This window comes from Eupeodes corollae, chromosome 1, assembly GCF_945859685.1.
Source record: "Eupeodes corollae chromosome 1, idEupCoro1.1, whole genome shotgun sequence".
NCBI lineage: Eukaryota > Metazoa > Arthropoda > Insecta > Diptera > Syrphidae > Eupeodes > Eupeodes corollae.
In genome coordinates, this window is record NC_079147.1 from 166,975,488 (window position 1) to 166,995,913 (window position 20,426).

General features: G+C 37.2%; 1 protein-coding gene across 10 annotated transcripts in view; it reads right to left on the reverse strand.

The window, feature by feature from the left end:
* The window catches only part of LOC129943338 (calcium uptake protein 3, mitochondrial), a 63,101-nt gene that overhangs the window by 32,336 nt on the left and 10,339 nt on the right, over positions 1–20,426 (reverse strand). For all 10 annotated transcript variants that reach the window (XM_056052690.1, XM_056052698.1, XM_056052692.1 and 7 more), the window contains exons 2-3: positions 297–429; positions 126–236 (exon numbers count right to left, since the gene is read on the reverse strand). In XM_056052690.1, coding sequence (XP_055908665.1) covers positions 126–236; positions 297–429 — 244 coding nt within the window. The remainder of the gene's footprint in view (positions 1–125; positions 237–296; positions 430–20,426) is intronic.

Here is a 20,426-nt window from a genome sequence, read left to right on the forward strand (position 1 = left end):
AAGAAGTTTGTTGGGTATGGCGCTTAACTACGGACTAGTTCAATATCATTTTCAAGCCATATAGCTGTCTTTGATTTTTTGTTATAATATTACTTCAATATGCTAAAATTATATCAAAATGTTACCTTTGTCTCTTAGGCCCCTGAACATATTAACTGAACTTTTCTTCAAAGCTGGTGTAGCGTCCTTAATTTTTTCGATATCATTATCCGTTAATGATCTCCTTTTCAACCGGGCTAGAACGAACAAAATACAAATATAATATTAATCGCTTTTTAGTATAGCTTGTAACTTACGTCGAGGCTCTTGTTCGACAACAGAATCAAGAAAATCTAAGGGTGTCATGTAAAGTTGTCCATTGTATTCCACTGAAGAAAACTTAATAAATCTTCGTTCCCGAGCTGTAAGTTTAACATAGTTTTCTTCTTCCTTAAAATTAAAAAAAAAGAATTGAAAATATTTTAATAGACATGATAGTTGGATTTTAAAAGTGATACCTAATACTATTTTTATTTTTTTTTGTTTAAATAAATAAATTATGTGTTGCAACAGCTCGTAGAGAGCCCATCCATTCCTGTGCGCGAGTAATTTCAGGGATATAGGGGAAATACACAAGAAATCACTTTCGTGGCAAAAATTACTCTTGGAAGATTTGTTAACTCCTCCCAAGAGACAGTTTCCCGTAAAGAAATGATATTGTTCGAGAAGTGAAATTCGCTAAAAACGGTTTCATTCCTATAAAATTAATAAAAATTTCGGCGACCGTAAACTGTGGAATAATTTACGACACTTAGGGATAAGTAAACAGAAGTTCATTTTGAAGAATTTTAAATTCAATTATATATTATTATTGTCAAATTTAATGAAAGCTTTAAGTACCAATTACCAACAACTTTCGTTATGTTAGTATTGTTAATGTTAGTATTGTTGACGAGCCAACTCAAATTCCTGACGTTGCAGGCCAATTCTCCAAAACAGTAGACTTGTTTCTTACCATTATTCTATAGTTCTCTTTCCAAGTGGATTGAAAACAGCCTCTAACTATCGTCCGATTGCACTCACGTCTTTTCCTAACAAGGTCATGGAAACGCTGAATAATTATCAGTTTAATAAATATCTCCAAGGACGGAAGCTTCCAGAGCAGCAGTATGGCTTTCGTAGCAATAGGACCACTAGTGAGTGAACAACCAACAAGCGTCTCCAGCCAGCTCGGTCCCTAGCTAGATGTCTCCAGTTTCGCGCTCCAAGTTGGGTGAGGTCACCTTCCACTTGTGCGCGCCACCTGATCCGCGGTCTTCCTGTACTGCGCTGTCCTGTGCGTGTGGATTCGAAGACTTTCCGGGCTGGAGCATTGGTTTCCATGCGCTCTACGTGACCCAGGCATCTTAGTCGTTGGACTTTTATCCTTTTGGCTAAGTCTACGTCGTTGTACAGCCCGTACTCCCCTTCGATGCATACGGCACCGTAGATCACACGAAGAACTTTTCTCTCGAAACGACCCAAGGGGATGATAAGGGTCTTATATAGCGAAATTTGGTCTTTCGAGAGAAGACTTTTCCACTCAATTGCTTTCTTAGACCAAAGAAACAGCGGTTAGCAAGAGTTATTCTTCGTTTGATCTAAGCACTGGTGTCGTTTTGTGCGTTAACAGCAGAGCCTAGGTAGACGAAGTCCTTGCATACCTCAATGTTACGTCTGTCAATGGTGACGTTTCGACCAAGATGTCAGGATTGTATGTCCTTTCTTGACGACAGCATGTACTTTGTTTTGCCCTCATTAACCGTTTAACCCATTTTTGCCGCCTCTGCCTCAATACTCACAAAAGCCCCATTGACATCACGCTGAGTTCTTCCGTCAATGTCAATGTCATCAGCTTATGCTAGTAATTGGACAGACTTTTGGAAGATAGTGCCTCTACCTCTAGTGTTGACGTGTGGGCTCTGCACTATTCTTTCAAGCACGATGTTAAAAAAATCACATGACAGCGCATAAACTTGTCTAAAATCATTTTTGACATCGAAAGGTTCTGTTAAGTTGTTTCCAACCTTTATGGAGCAGCGTGAATTCTCCATGGTCATCCTGCACAAACGGAGGAGTTTGGCAGGGATGCCAAAACTAGACATGGCTCTATACAGCTCGTCCCTGTAGATGCTGTCATATGCGGCCTTGAAATCAATGAAAAGATGGTGGGTGTCGATTTGGTGTTCTTGGGTTTTTTTCAGGATCTGTCGTAATGTGAATATTTGATCGACTGTGGACTTTCCTGGTCTAAAACCACACTGATAAGAACTTATCAGGTTGTTGACGATGGGCTTTAGACATTCAAATATTACGGCAGACATGATTTGTTGTTAATAAGACTGATTCCTCTATAGTTGGTGCAGTTTAGAGGGTCGGTGTCACTCTCGTCTCTTCTGTTCATAGAGATCATGAGCAGCTCTCGTCCTTTTATGCAGCGCCACTTTGCGTTCCTGTTGTTTGGCTGCATTTGACTGCCGACATTCCTCATCAAACCAGGGGTTCCTTGTTGGTGGCTGCTTGATATTCAGCACATCACAGGCGAATTCTCTGATTGCATCTTGGAAATGTTGCCACTGGTTTTCGATACATTGTGTTGGCGGCATAGAACTTCGAGAGAGGTTACTTGTAACTCGGTCGGAAAAGGATTTAGCGATCTCTTGCGATTGTAGCCATTCGACGTTGAACCTTCTCCCAGCACCTCCCTGTTTTGCCTTGGGTCTGGAAACCCGAAGTGCTACCTTGGCTACAACGAGGTAGTGGTCCGAGTCGATGTTAGCTCCTCGGAAAGTTCGTACATCCATAATGCTGGAAGCGTGGCTGGCGTCGATCGCAATATGGTCAATCTGGTTGACGGTAGATTGATCTGGAGAAGTCCAAGTTCCTTTGTGGATATTGAGGTGTGGAAAACGCGTACTGGCTACCATGACGTTTCACCCCACAGCAAAATCTATGAGCCTGAATCCGTTGTTGGAAGTGTTGTCGTGCAGGCTGTTCCCGATTATGCCACCAAAGATTTCTTCCCTTCCTAGCTTGGCATTAAAATCACCAGGACAATTTTAATATCGTAGCTAGGACACTGCTCATATGTTTTGTCTAAGAGCTCGAAGAAGATATTTTTGGTGTTGTCAGGCTAATTAGCCTTGATGCGTATGGTCATGAGGCGTTCATTGATGCACCTATAGCTCAAGACTTCTTGCCTAAGTCTGGCTCCAATGACGAAGCCGCATCCAAATAAGCGCTGTTGGTTTTCGTGGTAGCAGTCACCATAGTAAATATCGCAGTTTTTATCCTATTTTTGTCCGGCCCATCCCATCGCATTTCCTGGATGGCGGTGATATCTGCTTTATATCGGTCTAGGGCCTCCGCTAATCTTCGGCCGCACGTGGTCTGTTAAGGGACCTAACATTCCACGTGCATATCCGAAGTTCGTTGTCGTTTATTCGTTTGCGTTGGTTGTCAACAGTAAATCCGTCCGTATCCGAGGCTTGTTGGTGCTTCGCAACTATGAAAGCTTTTACGTGGCCAGGAAGTCACCCCGACGGCACAACCCCCAACCTGGAGGGCCAAATCCCAAGTATAACTCCAAGGATGGAAAACCGGATAAAACCGCTCCTTATAGGCCTGGGCTCCGAATAAGTCGAAGAAGCCCTATAAGGTGTTCAATAAGTAGTTCAACCTTATTTTTTAATATATTTCAAAAACTTGATATAAAAGAATTGTATAGATTCTTTACAGGAACCAAACTTATTTCCAAACTGTTTTCCCTTTTTCTGCTGAAATCTATCTAAACAATAATGTTTAGCGTTTCTTTTAAAAGTTTGTAAGTTTTTTTTTCAAATATTATAAGAAATAATATATGTAAATATATCAACTGAAGATTGAAGAAAAGGATTGTAGATTTGGAAAACCATCACGGATTTTATGGAAATAAAGCTACTTCACGTGTTTTTTTTTCGAATTTTAAAAAGTGTTATCTCAAAAACCTGATGTGATGCAATAATTTAGAAGTCTGATTTGAATTAAGGCCACCATTGGAACCTATTGGAAAAGTGCAATTTTAATGCCTGTAAGAAAACCTTGTCGACCAATGTCATATAAGTTCAATTGTTCGAAGTTGCATCTCAAGGCAGCCAAACCTTGACGGAGACAATAAGCCTTAGAAGATTGGGATGTCCTTGTTATAATGATATAAAATAAGTTTTAAAATCCCTATATAACTACAAAAACCCAACGACATGTATTTAACATAATTCAAGTGCTGACGGTTTAATCACGACAACGATAATGATAGACAGAATCGATTATTTTTTACTTTACAACAAAATTCTTGGTCTATTTAAATTGCAACAATGTAAATTAAGCTTCAGATAAGTTGATATGATAAACATAAGCGGTTTATCATCGATCGGGGCTGACACTATATTGATAGGTCTCGACTATAAATAGTCATTGTCAGAGAAAGGCATATTTATCCAGTTACCTACTTAGTTGTATTTTAAGGACAACACAATACCAATTCCAGTTTAAGCGCCTTTTTAAACCTCCCTGTCCCTATGATACGGACGGAATCCCTACACAATGTATGAAGATTAATAGACTTTTCTGTATGTGGCCACTAATTGGAGTTGGATGACAATAAAGTTCACAATCTCAGTCTCAGTGCCTATCTCCGTCTCCTCTCAGGTATATGCGTCTGAATGACGACAACATAAGGTGAGGTATGAGGTATTCATTACAATGCGCTATAGGGAAACCTTGAATCCCACGTGCGGTAATGAAACCTTTAAAGCGATTAAAATAGAATTTGGAATTTCATTTTGTATTTTAATCTTACAAATTCCCTCTTATGGCTCTTGGCTCCTGGGACTTGGATGATTATCCTTTTGATGGCACTATTAAGTAGAATTTTGGATTTTTTTTTCTGTGAGGTTTCCTTGAATGATGAATGTCTTTTTGATTTAATTTCTTTCGTTTTCTGTTGTTGTTGTTGGTTGATATCATGTGCGTAGGTGTGATCATTGGGTCTTATGACTAATTCATCATAGTGACACAACATAATTCTGGAATTCTGTGGTGTAATTTGATCTTGTTCATGAATCACGATCAAAGGTCAATGAAATAAAGAAAAATAAAAGGGGTTTTATTTGTCGAATAAGATATGTGGTGTGCTGTTGTGTTATATCTGTTATCAGCAGTTAAACATCGATGTTGGGATAGGAAGAAGACGAACTCTTGCTGGTTTGAATATGGTGGACAATTGAATATAGGCATAAAAGAAGATTCTTTAAGATTATGGTTTCGTGGGAGATATAGAACTTTTAGGTGAGGTGCTTCAATATTGGAATTCCCGTGAAGACTCAAATGAATAAATCACTTATCTTATGCATCGTCCGAAGATGGAAATAACTTTGTTTTGTTGTTGGAGGAAATTCGAGAGAATTTCGATAAGATTCGATTATGATTGGGATAACACATTGTTGAATAATAAAATTAATTAAACAAACATGATACGCTAGAACATAATGTGATTGAATTTATAGAGTCTATGAGTATAAAGAAGTTTAATTATTTATGTGTAGGTATTTATGGTCATGAGTTAATTTTTGAAAAATTTATTTTATAACCAAACAATAAAGTTTAATAACAAATTAATATAATAATGTTCCAACAACGACAAATGTTTTATCTTGGTAAATAAAATTCGTGAGAGTCTAACAAACTATTTTTTTTTTATAAATCAAAAAACGGGAAATAAAATAAATGTCATCTCAAGTATTTTACGCACAAAAAACAATTGTATCTCCACAATAATTTAAAACAACCAAGAACAACGGTTTTGACATCTGGTAAAATTTGAAAAAAATCGAATCGACAGTTTTTTAAGAAACAATAAAAACACCACTAAAAGTTGATAAACATTGATTTCGACTTTAATATCTTTTTAAACATTAAAGATATTTGCTTTATACTAACTTCATGTTATAAAAAATGTTTATAAAAATATTAACTAAATCTACAAAAAGTAAAAATTGATGTTCAATTCTCGATATCTCCTCAATAAATGGAGGTATTGACTCAAAAATGATTTCAGTCTGTGCTCAGTTTTATTAGAAAAGGCCAATATGTATAGTAAACAGTGCTGTGCAAAACATTTGCAACTATCATCGCTTAAAAAAAGGAACATTCGTATATACAAATATTGACATTAAAATAGACACACCAAACAGTGTTTTAAAAATTCAATTTTTTATTGACTTAAAAAGACTTTTTTTTTCAAATTTGGTCTTCATTTTCTTATTTTTTTTTTATTTCGAACTAAAATTACTCATTATTTACAGTAATATTATAACCTCAATTATTTTAAATTCATAAATGCAAAATAGGAAAGCAAAGCTATTCTGGCCCTTAGCTTTAATTACAGTGTGACATCTGTTAAATATTGAGTCAATAATGGGCGGCATCTGTCAATTGAAATATTGTACACCTCCTGTTGAACCATCCTCCACAGTTCGGCTTTATTTTTTGTTAAATGTTTCCTAGCCTCGCATTTTAAATCTCCCCCAAAATGTTCTATGTGATTTAAGTCAGGCAATTGGGATGGAAACTCCAATACGCTGATGTTTTGGTCGGTTAAATACTTTTGAGATGATTTGGATGTGTAATTAGGGTCGTTGTCCTGCTGTAGAACAAATTTAAGAGGCATGTTCTCGTCCGCATAAGGCAGCATCGTTTCCTTCATGATATTCAGCATCATATTTTTATCCATTTTACCCTCATTTAAGGGCACGTATCGATACAAGACTTCTGTCTTCGTCTCAACATGCCTACTGTAAAGGTAAATCGGTGAAAACAGCGTTACACACTGTAGTACGCACCATCGAATATTCCCTCCTTCATAAAGAGTTCACTATGGTTGCTTTCCTTGACATCGAAGGTGCCTTTAACAACGTGAACACATCTGCAGTCGCTTCGGGAGTTAATTCATTTAATGCTTACTAGCAGAATAATTAACTCAAAACTGGGAAACTCTTCTAGTAGACGATTCGTTAGTAGAGGGAAACCGCAAGGTGGTGTTCTATCCCCTCTCCTCTGGAACCTAGTGGTGAATTAAATCCTAACTAGTCTGGATGCTTAGGGTTTCAGAGTGATAGCCTATGTGGACGACGTTGCTATAGCAGTTTCAGGAAAGCATCCTAACAACCTAAAAGAACTCTTACAAAATGCCTTGGACAGACTAATACTTTGGGCTAATCGGTATGGACTGGGTGCTTACCCACACAAAACCCATCTCGTCTTATTTTCGAGGAGATACAAAATTCCATTTGTCAACTCTCCTTATATTAAAGGAATCCAATTAAAATTCTCAGCCGAGGCTAAATACCTGGGCCTTGTCTTAGACAAAAAACTAAATTGGAAACGCAACGTACAGGAAAGAGTCAAAAAAGCTACTGTAGCTCTCTTTTCTTGCAAGAAAGCTATTGGTAATAAATTTGGTTTACAGCCCAGAATCACGCATTGGCTATTGGCATTACCGATGTGTAAATCAGACCGATTTTAACGCACGGTGTGGCAGTATGGTGGACTGCTTTAGAGAAAGGTATAACAGAGATAAGTTAAATAAAGTTCAACGTTCAGCCTGCCTATGTATAAGCGGATCGCTTCGCACGACCCCGTCTGCGGCACTGGATACCTTGTTCTACCTTACACTTCTTGACATATTTAGCAAACAAATAGCTGCAAGCTCTGCTATTCGCCTCAATGCTTCGTCGCAGTGGACTAACAACAACATTGGCCACTCCGTAATTCTAAGGTAATTAGAATCAATTCCAAAGCACACAGACTACACCATCCCTCAACTACAATTCGACAGAAACTTCCAGATTTCTCTGGACTCTGTCTCTACAAACTCTATAACAGTCCATAACTGTCGATCATCTCTAATGGAGATGGCGCAACAGTTTAATATTCATCTTTGCTGGGTGCCGGGTCATAGAGACATTCCAGGTAACTCTAAGGCAGATGAACTCGCCAGGAACGGTACAGTACAGCCCATCCTACCACGTTTGGCAGGTACTGCGATACCAATCGCTACTTGTAAACTAAGCTCGATAATAGGTGTCATAACCGGACACTGTCTAATAGGAAAGCACGCCACGAGACTAGGCGTATTCTCAAATGACTTTTGCAGAAGCTGTATGGACGAGGAAGAATAAGAAACGGTTCTTCATCTTCTCTGAACATGCCCTGCTCTACCTCGAAAACGCAAGAATTACCGAGGAGAATTCTTCTTTGACGATCTAAACGATCTAAATCATATCGGTATAATCAGCCTCTCACGTTTCGTAAGGGACTCAAGCTGGTTCCATTGAGCTTAGAAGGAAGCCTCAAGATTCATGTGGCGTGTTCGTTCCAATCTTGGACAGCCACTATAACCTAACCTAACCTACCCATTGACCCAGCAACGCTCAGACGCCCTACACTTCAGGCCGGATTGTGTTGTTTTCAAATAGCAAAAGAGCCATTTACAAAAAAAAAACGTCAAAGCCCGTTTGGCTTTTTCAAAAACTCATCTCAATTGAAGTCCCCAAAGTTTGGAAACGGTCTTCTTTTCTGAAGAATCAAAGTTCAATATGCACGGGTCGGGTAGAAAACAACATGTCAAGAAGCCAAGAGGTGAGGAGGCTATTACCAAAATACTTTAGTAGTGACGGTCAAACATGGAGGTGGTTCAATTTTGGTCTTGAGCTGCTTCTCTGGCCAAGGAATCGAGCCAATTCGACAAGTGGAGAGCATAATACATAATGTCTGAAGACTGTGTAGACACCTTTTGTAACACCGCGCTGCTTTATCCCATTGGGAAATGGACGTTTTAACACGACAAGGATCCCAAACAAAGGTCAAAATGTACTCAATTAAATATTAACATGTCCTTGCCTTGAAGTGAGAAAATAGTTTGAAATTTGGTTGTGAGATATAAATTGCAAATGTTTTGCACAGCAATTTTACCAACTTTTAAAATATTTAGTAAGTTATTTTTTGTTTAATATTAATAACGTAATATCAAAAAAGTTTAGAAAACTAAAGAAAGAATTTTGCTTATAAAAAATAAAAACCTAAAAAAATACATTACTCAAAGTTGGTAAAAATTGAATTTCGACTCAAATATCGTTTCAAAAACTGAGATTATGGTTTTAAACTTATTTAATCTTATAAGAAATATAGTTTTTTACATTCGTTAAAATTTTGAAAAAATCAAATTGACAGTTTTTTTTACAAAAAATAAAAACCTCAACAAAAGATGAACAAAAGTTCTTAAAAATTAATTTTCGACTCAAATATCTTTTCCAAACATTGAGATATTGGCTTTAAACTACTTTTATCTTTTAAAAAATATTGTTGTCAAAAAAAAATGTTAAAACTTGGTAAAAATTTACTTTTGACTCAAAAAGTTTTTCAAAAATTAAAAATATTGTTTCAAACATTTTATTATTTTACAAAAAATAATGTTTTCGATATTCAGTAGTTTTTGTTTTAATCCAACAGTCCGTTTTTTATATAAAAAAAATTAAATCTTGGTTGTTGGTTTTTGGTATCTTTCAAATTATTTTCATTCATCCTAAACAAATTTGTTTTCGACTAAAAATATATTTAAGAAAACTAGATTTTCAAACTAAATTATTTCTTTATATGAAAAATATTGTTGGTAATTTTAAAATTTTTAAGAATAATTTAACTGACAACTTTTTTAACCCAACACGAAAACATACAAACTTTTAAGCAAGAAAAATCGACAGACGGGATGGAAAGTTCTCAGGGTGGTTCCCGTCACAGCCTCTTTTTGTTTAAGCATTTGAATAGTGATGGAATTAAAGATTAGGACTCTTTAAATAAAAAAAAAACCTTTTTTAAGGTTCTTTATAAAAAAGATATTTAAAAACCAATTGTTTTTTGGAATAAAGGATTCTAATACATCCAAATCTTTCAAAATTTGGCAAAACAGTTTTTTGTTATTTCCGAATCTTTTGCTTAAATTGAAAGAGATTTTTTAAGTTGGTCGTATGTTCATTCCATGTCTAGAAACCACTTGACTTTTGAACGATCGAAGAAACTCCATAATCTTTTTTAGTCACTGAGAATCGAGGATAATCTGTTTTGATGAAAACAAATAAGGTTTCTCATTGTATCTATGAAATACATAAGCATTTACTTTTATTTTTTATTTTTGTCTCTCAAATTATACAAAACTGTTTTGTTTACATGATTAAGAAGAAAACCAAAAGTTAAAAAATTGAAAAATAAATTAAAAAAGAATCTAAGTCCTTTCCTAGTATTAATGAATCTTTAAGTTCTAAAACCCAACCACAGTAGCTATCATGTTTTCCTAGAATTCTCTCCCTCAATCGCTCAACCAAACAGAGTTAGAATAATCATTCCAAAGAAATCAAACCCGCAATCGTTAGCTCTTTATTCATTTAATAACCCCTAAATGTTAAAAAAAAAACTAATCACCTTGTCCCGAGCTGTCACCGCACCACCTCTTTAAATCTTCAAATTCAGGCGATGCATTTTATCTCTAAGTTAAATCAGATCTTAAAACGAACATTGTGCAATATTTGGCAATTCCTGCTGTATGCCACCACCAACGATTTTCAAACAAAGGACATGGCTCCCAATCAATTATGAAATCCTCATGGTGCCAATAAAACTAAAAGACAAATAAATAAACGATACAAAATACAAAACCAAAACAAACAAACACAAAACACCAACAATTCGAAAAGCAAGAGTTGCTACAGTAGCCTCTGATCGTGCGTCCGCGTCGGGGTGATCTTCATGTATCTCCTGCAAGGAACAGTGTGAACAGGTATTTTCAAAAAATCGCCAGCACACGTTCAAGTTCCTTTCGTACGTAAATGCAACAGCGGTGAAGCAGCGCAAGATTCCTGCTGCGAGAGTTCTTGTGTTTTGCGCCTTTGATGCCAAATTCTATACTCTAACATGTATTTGGATTTTAACTGTTGAAAAATATTGTCACACGAAGAAACAAATGTCGCAAATCAAATTATGTAATAAATTTAATTATCGCATCGTAAATTAGAGAATGTGATGCATTTGGGATGCGCAACGAAATGATTTAGCATTAAAAGTTTGGGTTTCGTTATCAAGATTATTGAGAGTTGAACATGATGTGAAAAATTTCCGGAGTCCAATGACGAAATATTGCCGGCCCTAACCAAAGGACAAAACCAAAAAGCAGAAAAAGGCCGAAGCAAAGGAAGAATTTACGAAAGAATTCCTCAAAAAAAAGAAAAGAAGCATATCTTATCGGATGCAACGATCGATTGGAATGGGATTGGAGATTTATAGGGTCAGCAGTTGTTTTTTCTTTTCTGTCTTGTTGTTTAAAGTTGCAAAGAAGTTAGGAAACTGCCAGTTGTAGTTGGAGTTTTTTTTTTTTTTAGATGCATTTGTGTTATGGAAGGAAAAATATGTGTGAATAATTGTTTTCATCACATTGGCTTGCTTAACAAGACTTCAAGGAACTTACCGAAAGAACTTTTCAAAAAAGTATGGATATTGTTGGAAAAAGATACAATTTAGAAGAAGCAACTGCCCAGGAAACAAAGTCTCCCTAAAATGCTGTTGAGAATCCATATTATGGGAAAGTGAAGTAAAGAATGTAACCCTATTTCTTAAAAGAAACTTTTTAGACAACAAAAAGAATTGATTTTTTTCAAAATGCAGGCTATCATAACTTTCCCTAAATGTAAGAATCTTACCTTGGTTTAAGAAAACATGGATAAAATATTTTAGCCTCTTACCCATAATAGATTATTAACATTCTAGTTCCATATTTGATGTAGCAATATTTTGTTGGTCTTCATGCTTGCTGCTTCTGTTTTCTTAACGAATTATGCATCATGTAAGCAAATATGGATCAAATTTGTAACACACTTTTATGCGAATCTCAATTGACTCAGTCTCAGTTCTATTCTGATTACAAAATAATAAATTAAAATTTGATTACGGTCAAGGGGGGTAATTGTGAACTGGGGTAATTGAAAATATATTTTATTTAAATCATATTGACGCGAGGAAGGCGTTGTCTTTTAAAGGGTTATTTATGTTTTGTTCGTTGCCGTGAGTCATTCGTTTTTCCGTGCTTTTAAATTTTTCAGTGGTAATTAAAATTGTTCCAAAACAAACAGAAGCGATCAAAGTAAGCTAAATTTTATATTTAAGAAAGTGAAATATAAGTATAGATGCATGCTATATGTTTTTATTTGTCTGCATAACAAAATTTAAAAGTTATTGGCTGTTTACAATTACCCCATTATTTTCCTGTCATGGGTAAATGTAAACTCCGAAATGGGGTAAAAGTGAACAATTTGGGGTAATTGTAAATATCCATTTTCAATGGCTTTGGTGTTGATTTAACAATATTTTATATCAAAAGATGCCACGTACATATCAACGAAAAACTACAGCTCCATCATACACGTCAGAAGATATCCTCCATGCTGTTGAAGATGTGTGCAACAAAAACAAAACATATTATCGACAAGCAGCAGAAGTGTACGGTGTCCCTATTTCGGTTATTTATAATCGCATCGGTGGAAGGGAAAATCCTACTGCCATTATATTCAGAGGCAGAAAACCTGCACTTTCGTCAAACGCGGAGGACACTATAGCTAGGTGCCTTATTTCAAGATCTCGTGCTAGTTACCCTTGCAATAAGATTCCTTGATCTAGTAGGTACCTATATAAGGGCAGAAAACATGGTTACCCCTTTCCATAATGGTAGGCCAGGAGACGACTGGTACCGGAGTTTCATGTCACGGCATCCAAACCTTTCTCTAAAAAAACCGGAGCATTTACAAAAAGCACGCCAAGATGCTCGAAAAGCTGAAATTATATTCGATTTCTATACGAAATTAAAAAAAGTTTATGATGAGTTCAATTTACTAAGTCCCGATAAGGCAGGTTTTGTTTTAAATGCAGATGAAAGTGGGTTTGGAAGTGATCCAAGTCGTCTCAGAGCCATCGGAGAAAAAGATGTGTCCTTAAGCCAGGTTTCTGGGGGTTCTGGAAGAGATTCAACATCAGTCTTGGCATGCGTGTCTGCTAGTGGAGATAAGCTACCACCGCTTATTGTTTTTAAGGGTGGTAATAAAAAGAAGCCAGTGTCACGCTTAAAGCAGATGAAATACGGAGAAGTACTAACAACAAACGAAGTGTTAAGCCGTTTAAAGGAAGCTGATGACCTGAAGGCTGAAAACTTTTCAAAAAAGCGACCTAAAAAAGGAAAACCATTTTTACAGGAAAAAGTAAAACGTTCAAAACCAAAAAAACTTAAGCCCAAGAAAACCAATATTGAGGACTCATAATCAGATGAAGACGATTTATCGATTCAAAGTATTGAATCAGCGTGGAATGAAGGCGAAGAAGACGAGGACATAGAATTGTTGGACATTGACAACAACCTAAAACAAGGAATGTATGTCGTTGTCAAATTCAAGGGTAGCAAACGGCTTGCTTCTGTGTATAAATACGTTTGTTTGGCTTCCAAAGTTTTGCAAGAAGAAAAATGAAATTGAAGCCAGTGTCACGCTTAAAGCAAACAAGCATGAATTCATCAAAAACAATGTTTCAAGTTGTCGAAAGCGATATAAGTTTTGTTAATCTGAACGAAATTTTTGGATTGTTGCCAGAGCCAAAAGCAACTGTTATTGAAGGAATAACAATTGTGGAGTTTAATAGAAAAGTTCCAATTTTCGAAATGTAAAACTTATTTATCATAATTATTTATTTATTTTAAAATAAAACTCCATTTAACATTTTTGCCTTTGAATTTCTTCTGTAAGAATTTTTATTGGGGTGAATGTAAACAACGTTATTTTGATTTCTTTTTTTCATTATATGATTAAGGTTTCATTTTGTTCATTTTTATACCAAAAGTTTTTGTTCTACATGCTTTAGATACCGAGTTCTTTGTTTTCATTTACCACATTTTTCTCGTTTACTTAAAAAATGAGGGGGATAAATGTAAACATAAAATTTTATGAAAACTAATAAACAAACGCCATTAAGATTACTACTCTTTAATGGACAATACAATCCAAACTTAAGTAGCATAAACAAAAATTTTCGACATTGCATACTTAAGCTGTTACAAACATTACAAGTGAAAACAAAATCAAAAATGCAAAATCGTTTACAATTACTCCCTTTGACCCTATATTAACAAGTTCACAGATTCACCTATTCGGTAGTTTTTTAAGAAAAGATCTGCCGTTTATGATAGTTTAAAAATAAATAAACCAGGTGGCGCAACAGTCAATTGAGAACTAGGGCCTAGTGATGTTGTCAGTGATGGAGACGAGCTACAGTTTTAAGATATAATACTTAATACTAATTAAGTTTTTACATTATTAGAAAATTTAATAAAAATTATAATGTTTGTTTTATATTTTTTTTGTATAGTTCTTTTTTTGTGTGCCACCGTGACTTATCCACTTGAAAATAAACCCTAAAACTATAAAACTGGAATTTTAGCCGGCCAAGGCAAAACATCACGACTATTCACTAAACTCACCAAAACATGGTTCTCCGTTCGGATTGTGCCATGATTGTGAAGGGGTCGTATATCCACGGATTTTCGTCTGACGTGTTATATTAGCAGAACTGTCAATCTATGCTCTATCAGACTGCATCTATCTAAAAAGAGGAATGCATCTGGTAGAATGAAGCCGCTCAAGCGTACCCTTTCAAAAATACCTCGAAGATTAAATTGTTGGCTAACGACATAACTCGCGTAATGCGACAAGTTTTATCACGACATTTTCAATACTGGCAATGCGAGCTCCTTTGTATAGAAGCTCATTGAAATAAGAACTGACCATCTTGAGCCAATTCTTGCACGTATCGGTCGTGGTCCTAGCCAACCGAGTCCGAAAAAGAATTGTCTCCAAATTTAGGCGTTTATTTTTAGTTACCAGTCGTAGCAATACCTCTGAATCTTGTCGAAAACACTCTGCAAGAGAATTCCAATAACCTCAGTCTTTTAAATGCTGAAGAGATTCGGCGAATTCACCACTCCCTGTTAAAGAATATTTTTTAATTTGGAATTTTGTGGTTGAAGTTACATTGCCACTTTTGACAACAAACTTTCTACCGCTAAGCATATCATAGTGCATATACAACAATGGTTTGCTTATGTTAAGTCTGCTCACTTTTAGATAAAGGCCCTCTAACCATACGGTGTCGAAGGCCTTTTCAAAATCAACTAAAACAGCACCTTTGAATGGGTTACACGCAGCATGAATTTTGTTGTCCACACCCCACTTAGTCAGAGCCCTATTGATATTCTAAAACATTTTGCTGATGCTCGGAAGACTTATCGACCAAATACTCGTACTATACACTTGATAATATGCATTATTCAGTGCATTTTTGAAGAGTGTGGTATAAATGTCAGTTACCTCCATGGGTAAATGTCTTATGCACAACGTTAGATACAACATCGACATCAGCTGACTTCTTGATTTGTATGGAATTGAAGAGGAGCTGGAGCTCAATCTGAACCAAGGGACTTTGTCTCGTTTTCTTGGCGATTATGGCATTCGTCAAGAAATCGTATTTGAACAGCATGAAAGTGCAGTAAATACAAATAAAGGGCACACCTTCTTTTTATAACTTTATTCCTTTTTATTTTGGCCGTATTGTGTTGTACCCATGTACGTCAACGAATCGCAAGATCTGCTGAAATTGTGCAGAGATTCCGATGCAATCAACTCTATATTTCCACAAAAACTCGTCTCACACCACAACATAAAGAATTCTCCTTCGTGAGTTGGCCTTGAACACATACAAGCACATACAAACCAACGGTGGGGTCTACAGTTCCAGTAAGGTTGAACTACTAAGTGAACACCTTATAGGGCTTTTTCGACATATTCGGAGCCCAGGCCTGTAAGGAGCGGTTTATCCGGCTCCCCTTCCTTGGAGTTATACTAAGGATCTGGCCCTCCAGGTTGGGGATTGTGCTGTCGGGGTGACTTCCTGGCCACGTAAAAAATACCTTAAGTTTCGAAGCACCAACAAGCCTCGAATACGGACGGATTCACTGTTGACAACCCACGCAAACGAAATAAGGACAACGAACTTCGGATATGTACGTGGAATGTTAGGTCCCATAACAGACCACTTGCAGCCGAACAATTAGCGGAAGCCCTAAACTGCTGCAAGGCAGATATTACAGCCATCCAAGAAGTGCGATGGGATGGATCGGGCAAACGCAAACTAAAAGACTGCGATATCTACTACGGCGACTGCTATCGAGAACAAAGACAGCGTCTATTTGGGTGTGGATTTGTTGTTGGAACTAGGCTCAGGCAAAAAGTCTTGAGTTTCAACAGTTTGAGCGAGTGCATCACGACAATCCGCATCAAGGCTAAATTCGCTAACATAAGCCTAATATGCGCGCATGTTCCAACAGAGGAGAAAGATAAAGACACCAAAGACATATTCTTCGAGCTCTTGGACAAGACATTTGAGCCGTGCCCAGGCTATGACATTAAAATTGTCTTAGGTTATTTTAATGCCAAGCTAGGAAGAGAAGACATCTTTGGTGGCATAATCGGGAGATACAGCCTGCACGACACTACCTCCGACAACGGATTCAGGCTGGTCGATCTTGCTGTGGGGCGAAATGTTCTGAAAGCTAGTACGCAGTTCACGCATCTCAATATCCACAAGGGGGCATGAAAATCTCCTGATCAATCAACCGTCAACCAGATTGACCACATTGCGATCGACGCACGACACTTCTCCAATATCCAGGATATCCGAACATTCCGAGAGGCCAACATTGACACTGACCAATACCTCGTTGTAGCCAAGGTACGGCTACGGATATCCCGATCCAAGCCAAAACAAGGAAGTACTGTGAGAAGATTCGACGTTAGACGGCTACAATCGCAAGAGACTGCCATGTCCTTTTCCGATCGAGTCTCTAATAACCTCTTAAGGAGTCCTATGCTTCCTGCATTAAGCATTGAAAACCAGTGGCTAGCTGGCGTGGCTAGCGCACGCAGCGAAACAAGAGGCATACAAAACGGCGCTGTACAAAAGGGCTAGAGCTGCTCGCGAGCTCTACGAGCAGAAGAGGAGAGAGGAACACCGACTTCTTAGATGGAAAAAAGAGAGCATGAGAAGCGCGCGATCGAGGAGATAGAGGGATGTCACAACAGGAATTTCACCAAAAGGTAAAAAAAAACTCCCAAAGGTACCACGAACCGAAGCCTGTAAAGACGATCAGGGAAACATCGTAGTAGAACCGCAGTCAATGCTGAGAATATGGAAAGATCACTTCTCCAAATAATATAACGGCGATGACGAACCGAATTCAGCTGTAAGGGCGATAGAACCACTCAACCTCGGCGACGCAGATCAACAATTCCACCTACCCGACCTTGACGAAGTGAAGATAGCTATATCTAAACTTAAGTCAAACAAAGCTGCTGGAGCTGACGGCATCGCTGCCCAACTATTCAAAGCAGCAGGCGATGACTTGGTACGGAGCATGCACCAACTCATCTGCAAAATATGGTCAGAAGAAAGTATGCCCGATGAGTGGAATCTCAGCTTAGTGTGCCCGATACATAAGAAAGGAGACCCTCTAAACTGCGCCAACTAGAGAGTGTGGCTTCAGACCAGGAAAGTCCACTATCGATCAAATATTCACACTACGGCAGATCTTGGAAAAAACCCAGGAGCTTCAAATCGATACCCACCATCTCTTTATCGATTTTAAAGCCGCGTATGACAGCATCTATAGAGAAGAGCTCTACCGAGCAATGTCTAGTTTTGGCATCCCTGGCAACATCGTTCTGGAAAGAATTGTGCAAAACTCAACCGTCAACACTAGAGGCACAATCTTCCAAAGGTCCATCCAATTACTCGGATACGCAGATGATATTGACATAATTGGAAGATCAAAGCGTGATGTCAGTGGAGCGTTTTTGAGCATTGCGACGGAAGCGAAGAAGATGGGTTTAGTGGTCAATGAGGGCAAGACCAAGTATATGCTGTCATCAAAAAAGGTTGACAAAAAAACAGGCTATGCAAAATCGGCTCAAAACTGAAAAGCTATTTACTGTTATTAGTTTGTATACTCTGTTTTTTTTTCACAAAAGGCATTTAATAACAATTATTGGGAAAACAATTAGTTCATCACTTTAAAACTTTCAATTTAAGGACATTTCTTTCCATTTTTAATCAAATTTAAAGTTTCACTTCACATAAAACAAAACTCAATAATGGTTTATCTACACATTTTTTAATCGATGCCAAGACGTTTGATAGTTTAAAATTATGTTGTGGGAAGCTATTCATAAGTTTAGAGGAAATTTATATTTTGTAAGTTGGAATAAAAGGCACTTAAACTTAGGAAAGTAATTGATATAGGCGCCTGCCTGGCGACTATTCATTATCCTAATGGACAGACGAAGTTGCGTGACAGAAGGCACAAAAAAAGGGTTTTTAAATCCTTATGTCCTGTGAAGTTGTAGCCAAAAGTAAAAGTAGCCATAAGTAAAACAAAAATTGATATAGGAGCCTGACTGGCGGCTGTCCACACCATTGGCGGTGCAACGACGCTTAATATTTAGAGATTTTTCAATGATTATTGATAGGTTCCGACGACATAAAGGACTTGAAGGTAAGGCAAGTTTCTGGTATTTGTTTGGAAAGCTGCCAAAAAATTGTCTTTCAATTAAGGCAACTTTACTGAAAAGTTGACTGGAAAATTAGTCCACAAAAATCTTCCTTACTTTCAAGTCAAGTGTATTTATGTCAGCTTATCATGTTTTTTATTTAACGAAAAGCTGATCTTTTTTATTTAAAGTTTAGTGTAGAAATGTTCCTCGACATATTAAAGGTAAAGGAAAAAATATTTTTCGTTACAATACACAACTTATTATGGACTTGTACCTTGTGTTAGAAGTTTTGTGTTGATAACAATATTCTTGGCACTTTCTGTAGATACAATTCCAAGTATCGAATCAATGAAATTTCACAAATGAACTAGTTGCCTTGCTTGAGAATGTTAATAACAATTAACGAGATAAATAATTAAACAATTCCGAAATTGAGTACTTAGTTTTGTGGAGAGAGAGATTTTTTCAAAGACTACAATCAACGAAAAACATTGGTTCATTGTGTAAAGAAAATGTGCGGTTCGATTTAGATGACGAATGGCTTTTAAATTAATTGGTTTTCATTGATAAAAAAATACCTACTTGTTTCATAGCTCAACACTTTCAACTCAGCTCCCGAACTGGATTGGATTGTTACTTTTTTAAGTTTACATTTATTAAGACTTTGTTTAATATTTACGGTGTTATAAAGTTTGAATATGCTTAACTATGGAAGAAGAAGGAACCTTGGAAAGATTGATTGACAACATGCTTACTCTAAGGGAAAATCAGTAGAATCAGCACTTCACTCGCTGGTACGTACTAGTAGCGTTCCTAGATATTGAAGGAGCTTTCAACAACGTCAGTTACCAGGCGATCACAACAGCAATGGATAAGCTGAAATTAGAGAAATCACTCATAGATCTTATAAGTCTCATGCTCAAACGCAGGACAATAATTTCTAACATGAGAAGTTTTACTACCACCAGATCGGTGAATCGAGGCACTCCCCAAGGTGGAGTTCTTTCGCCTCTTTTATGGAACATGGTAGTAAACGACCTACTTACAGCATTGGAAGCAGAGGGTTTTAAGGTGATTGCCTATGCTGACGACGTTGCGATATTCGTATCTGGGAAGCACCCCCAAGTTCTCTCGGAACTCCTACAAAATGCCCTAAACAGGCTAACTAAATGGGCTAAGCAATGTGGATTAGACGTCAACCCACACAAAACAGAATTAATACTCTTTTCGAGAAGATATAAAATTCCTCAGATTAGCCCACCCAAGATTAGAGGAATACCATTAAGCTTTTCCGATCAAGCTAAATATTTGGGCCTCATTTTAGACAAAAAACTAAATTGGAAGGCAAATATTGATGAAAGAGTCAAAAAGGCTACTGTAGCGCTTTTTACTTGTAAAAAGGCCATAGGATCAAAATGGGGCATCTCCCCAAAAATAACCCACTGGCTATACACTTCGGTAATCAGACCGATACTCATTTATGGAGCTGTCGTATGGTGGACCGCACTCGACAAGATGGTAAATCTAAATAAGGTCATCAAAGTCCAGCGGCCAGCAGGTATGTGCATCACAGGAGCACTTCGGTCAACTCCAACCGCAGCACTGGAAGTGCTTTTAAACCTAACACCACTTGACATCTTATCCAAAAAGGTGGCCGCCAACTCATGTGTAAGGCTTAGAGCCACC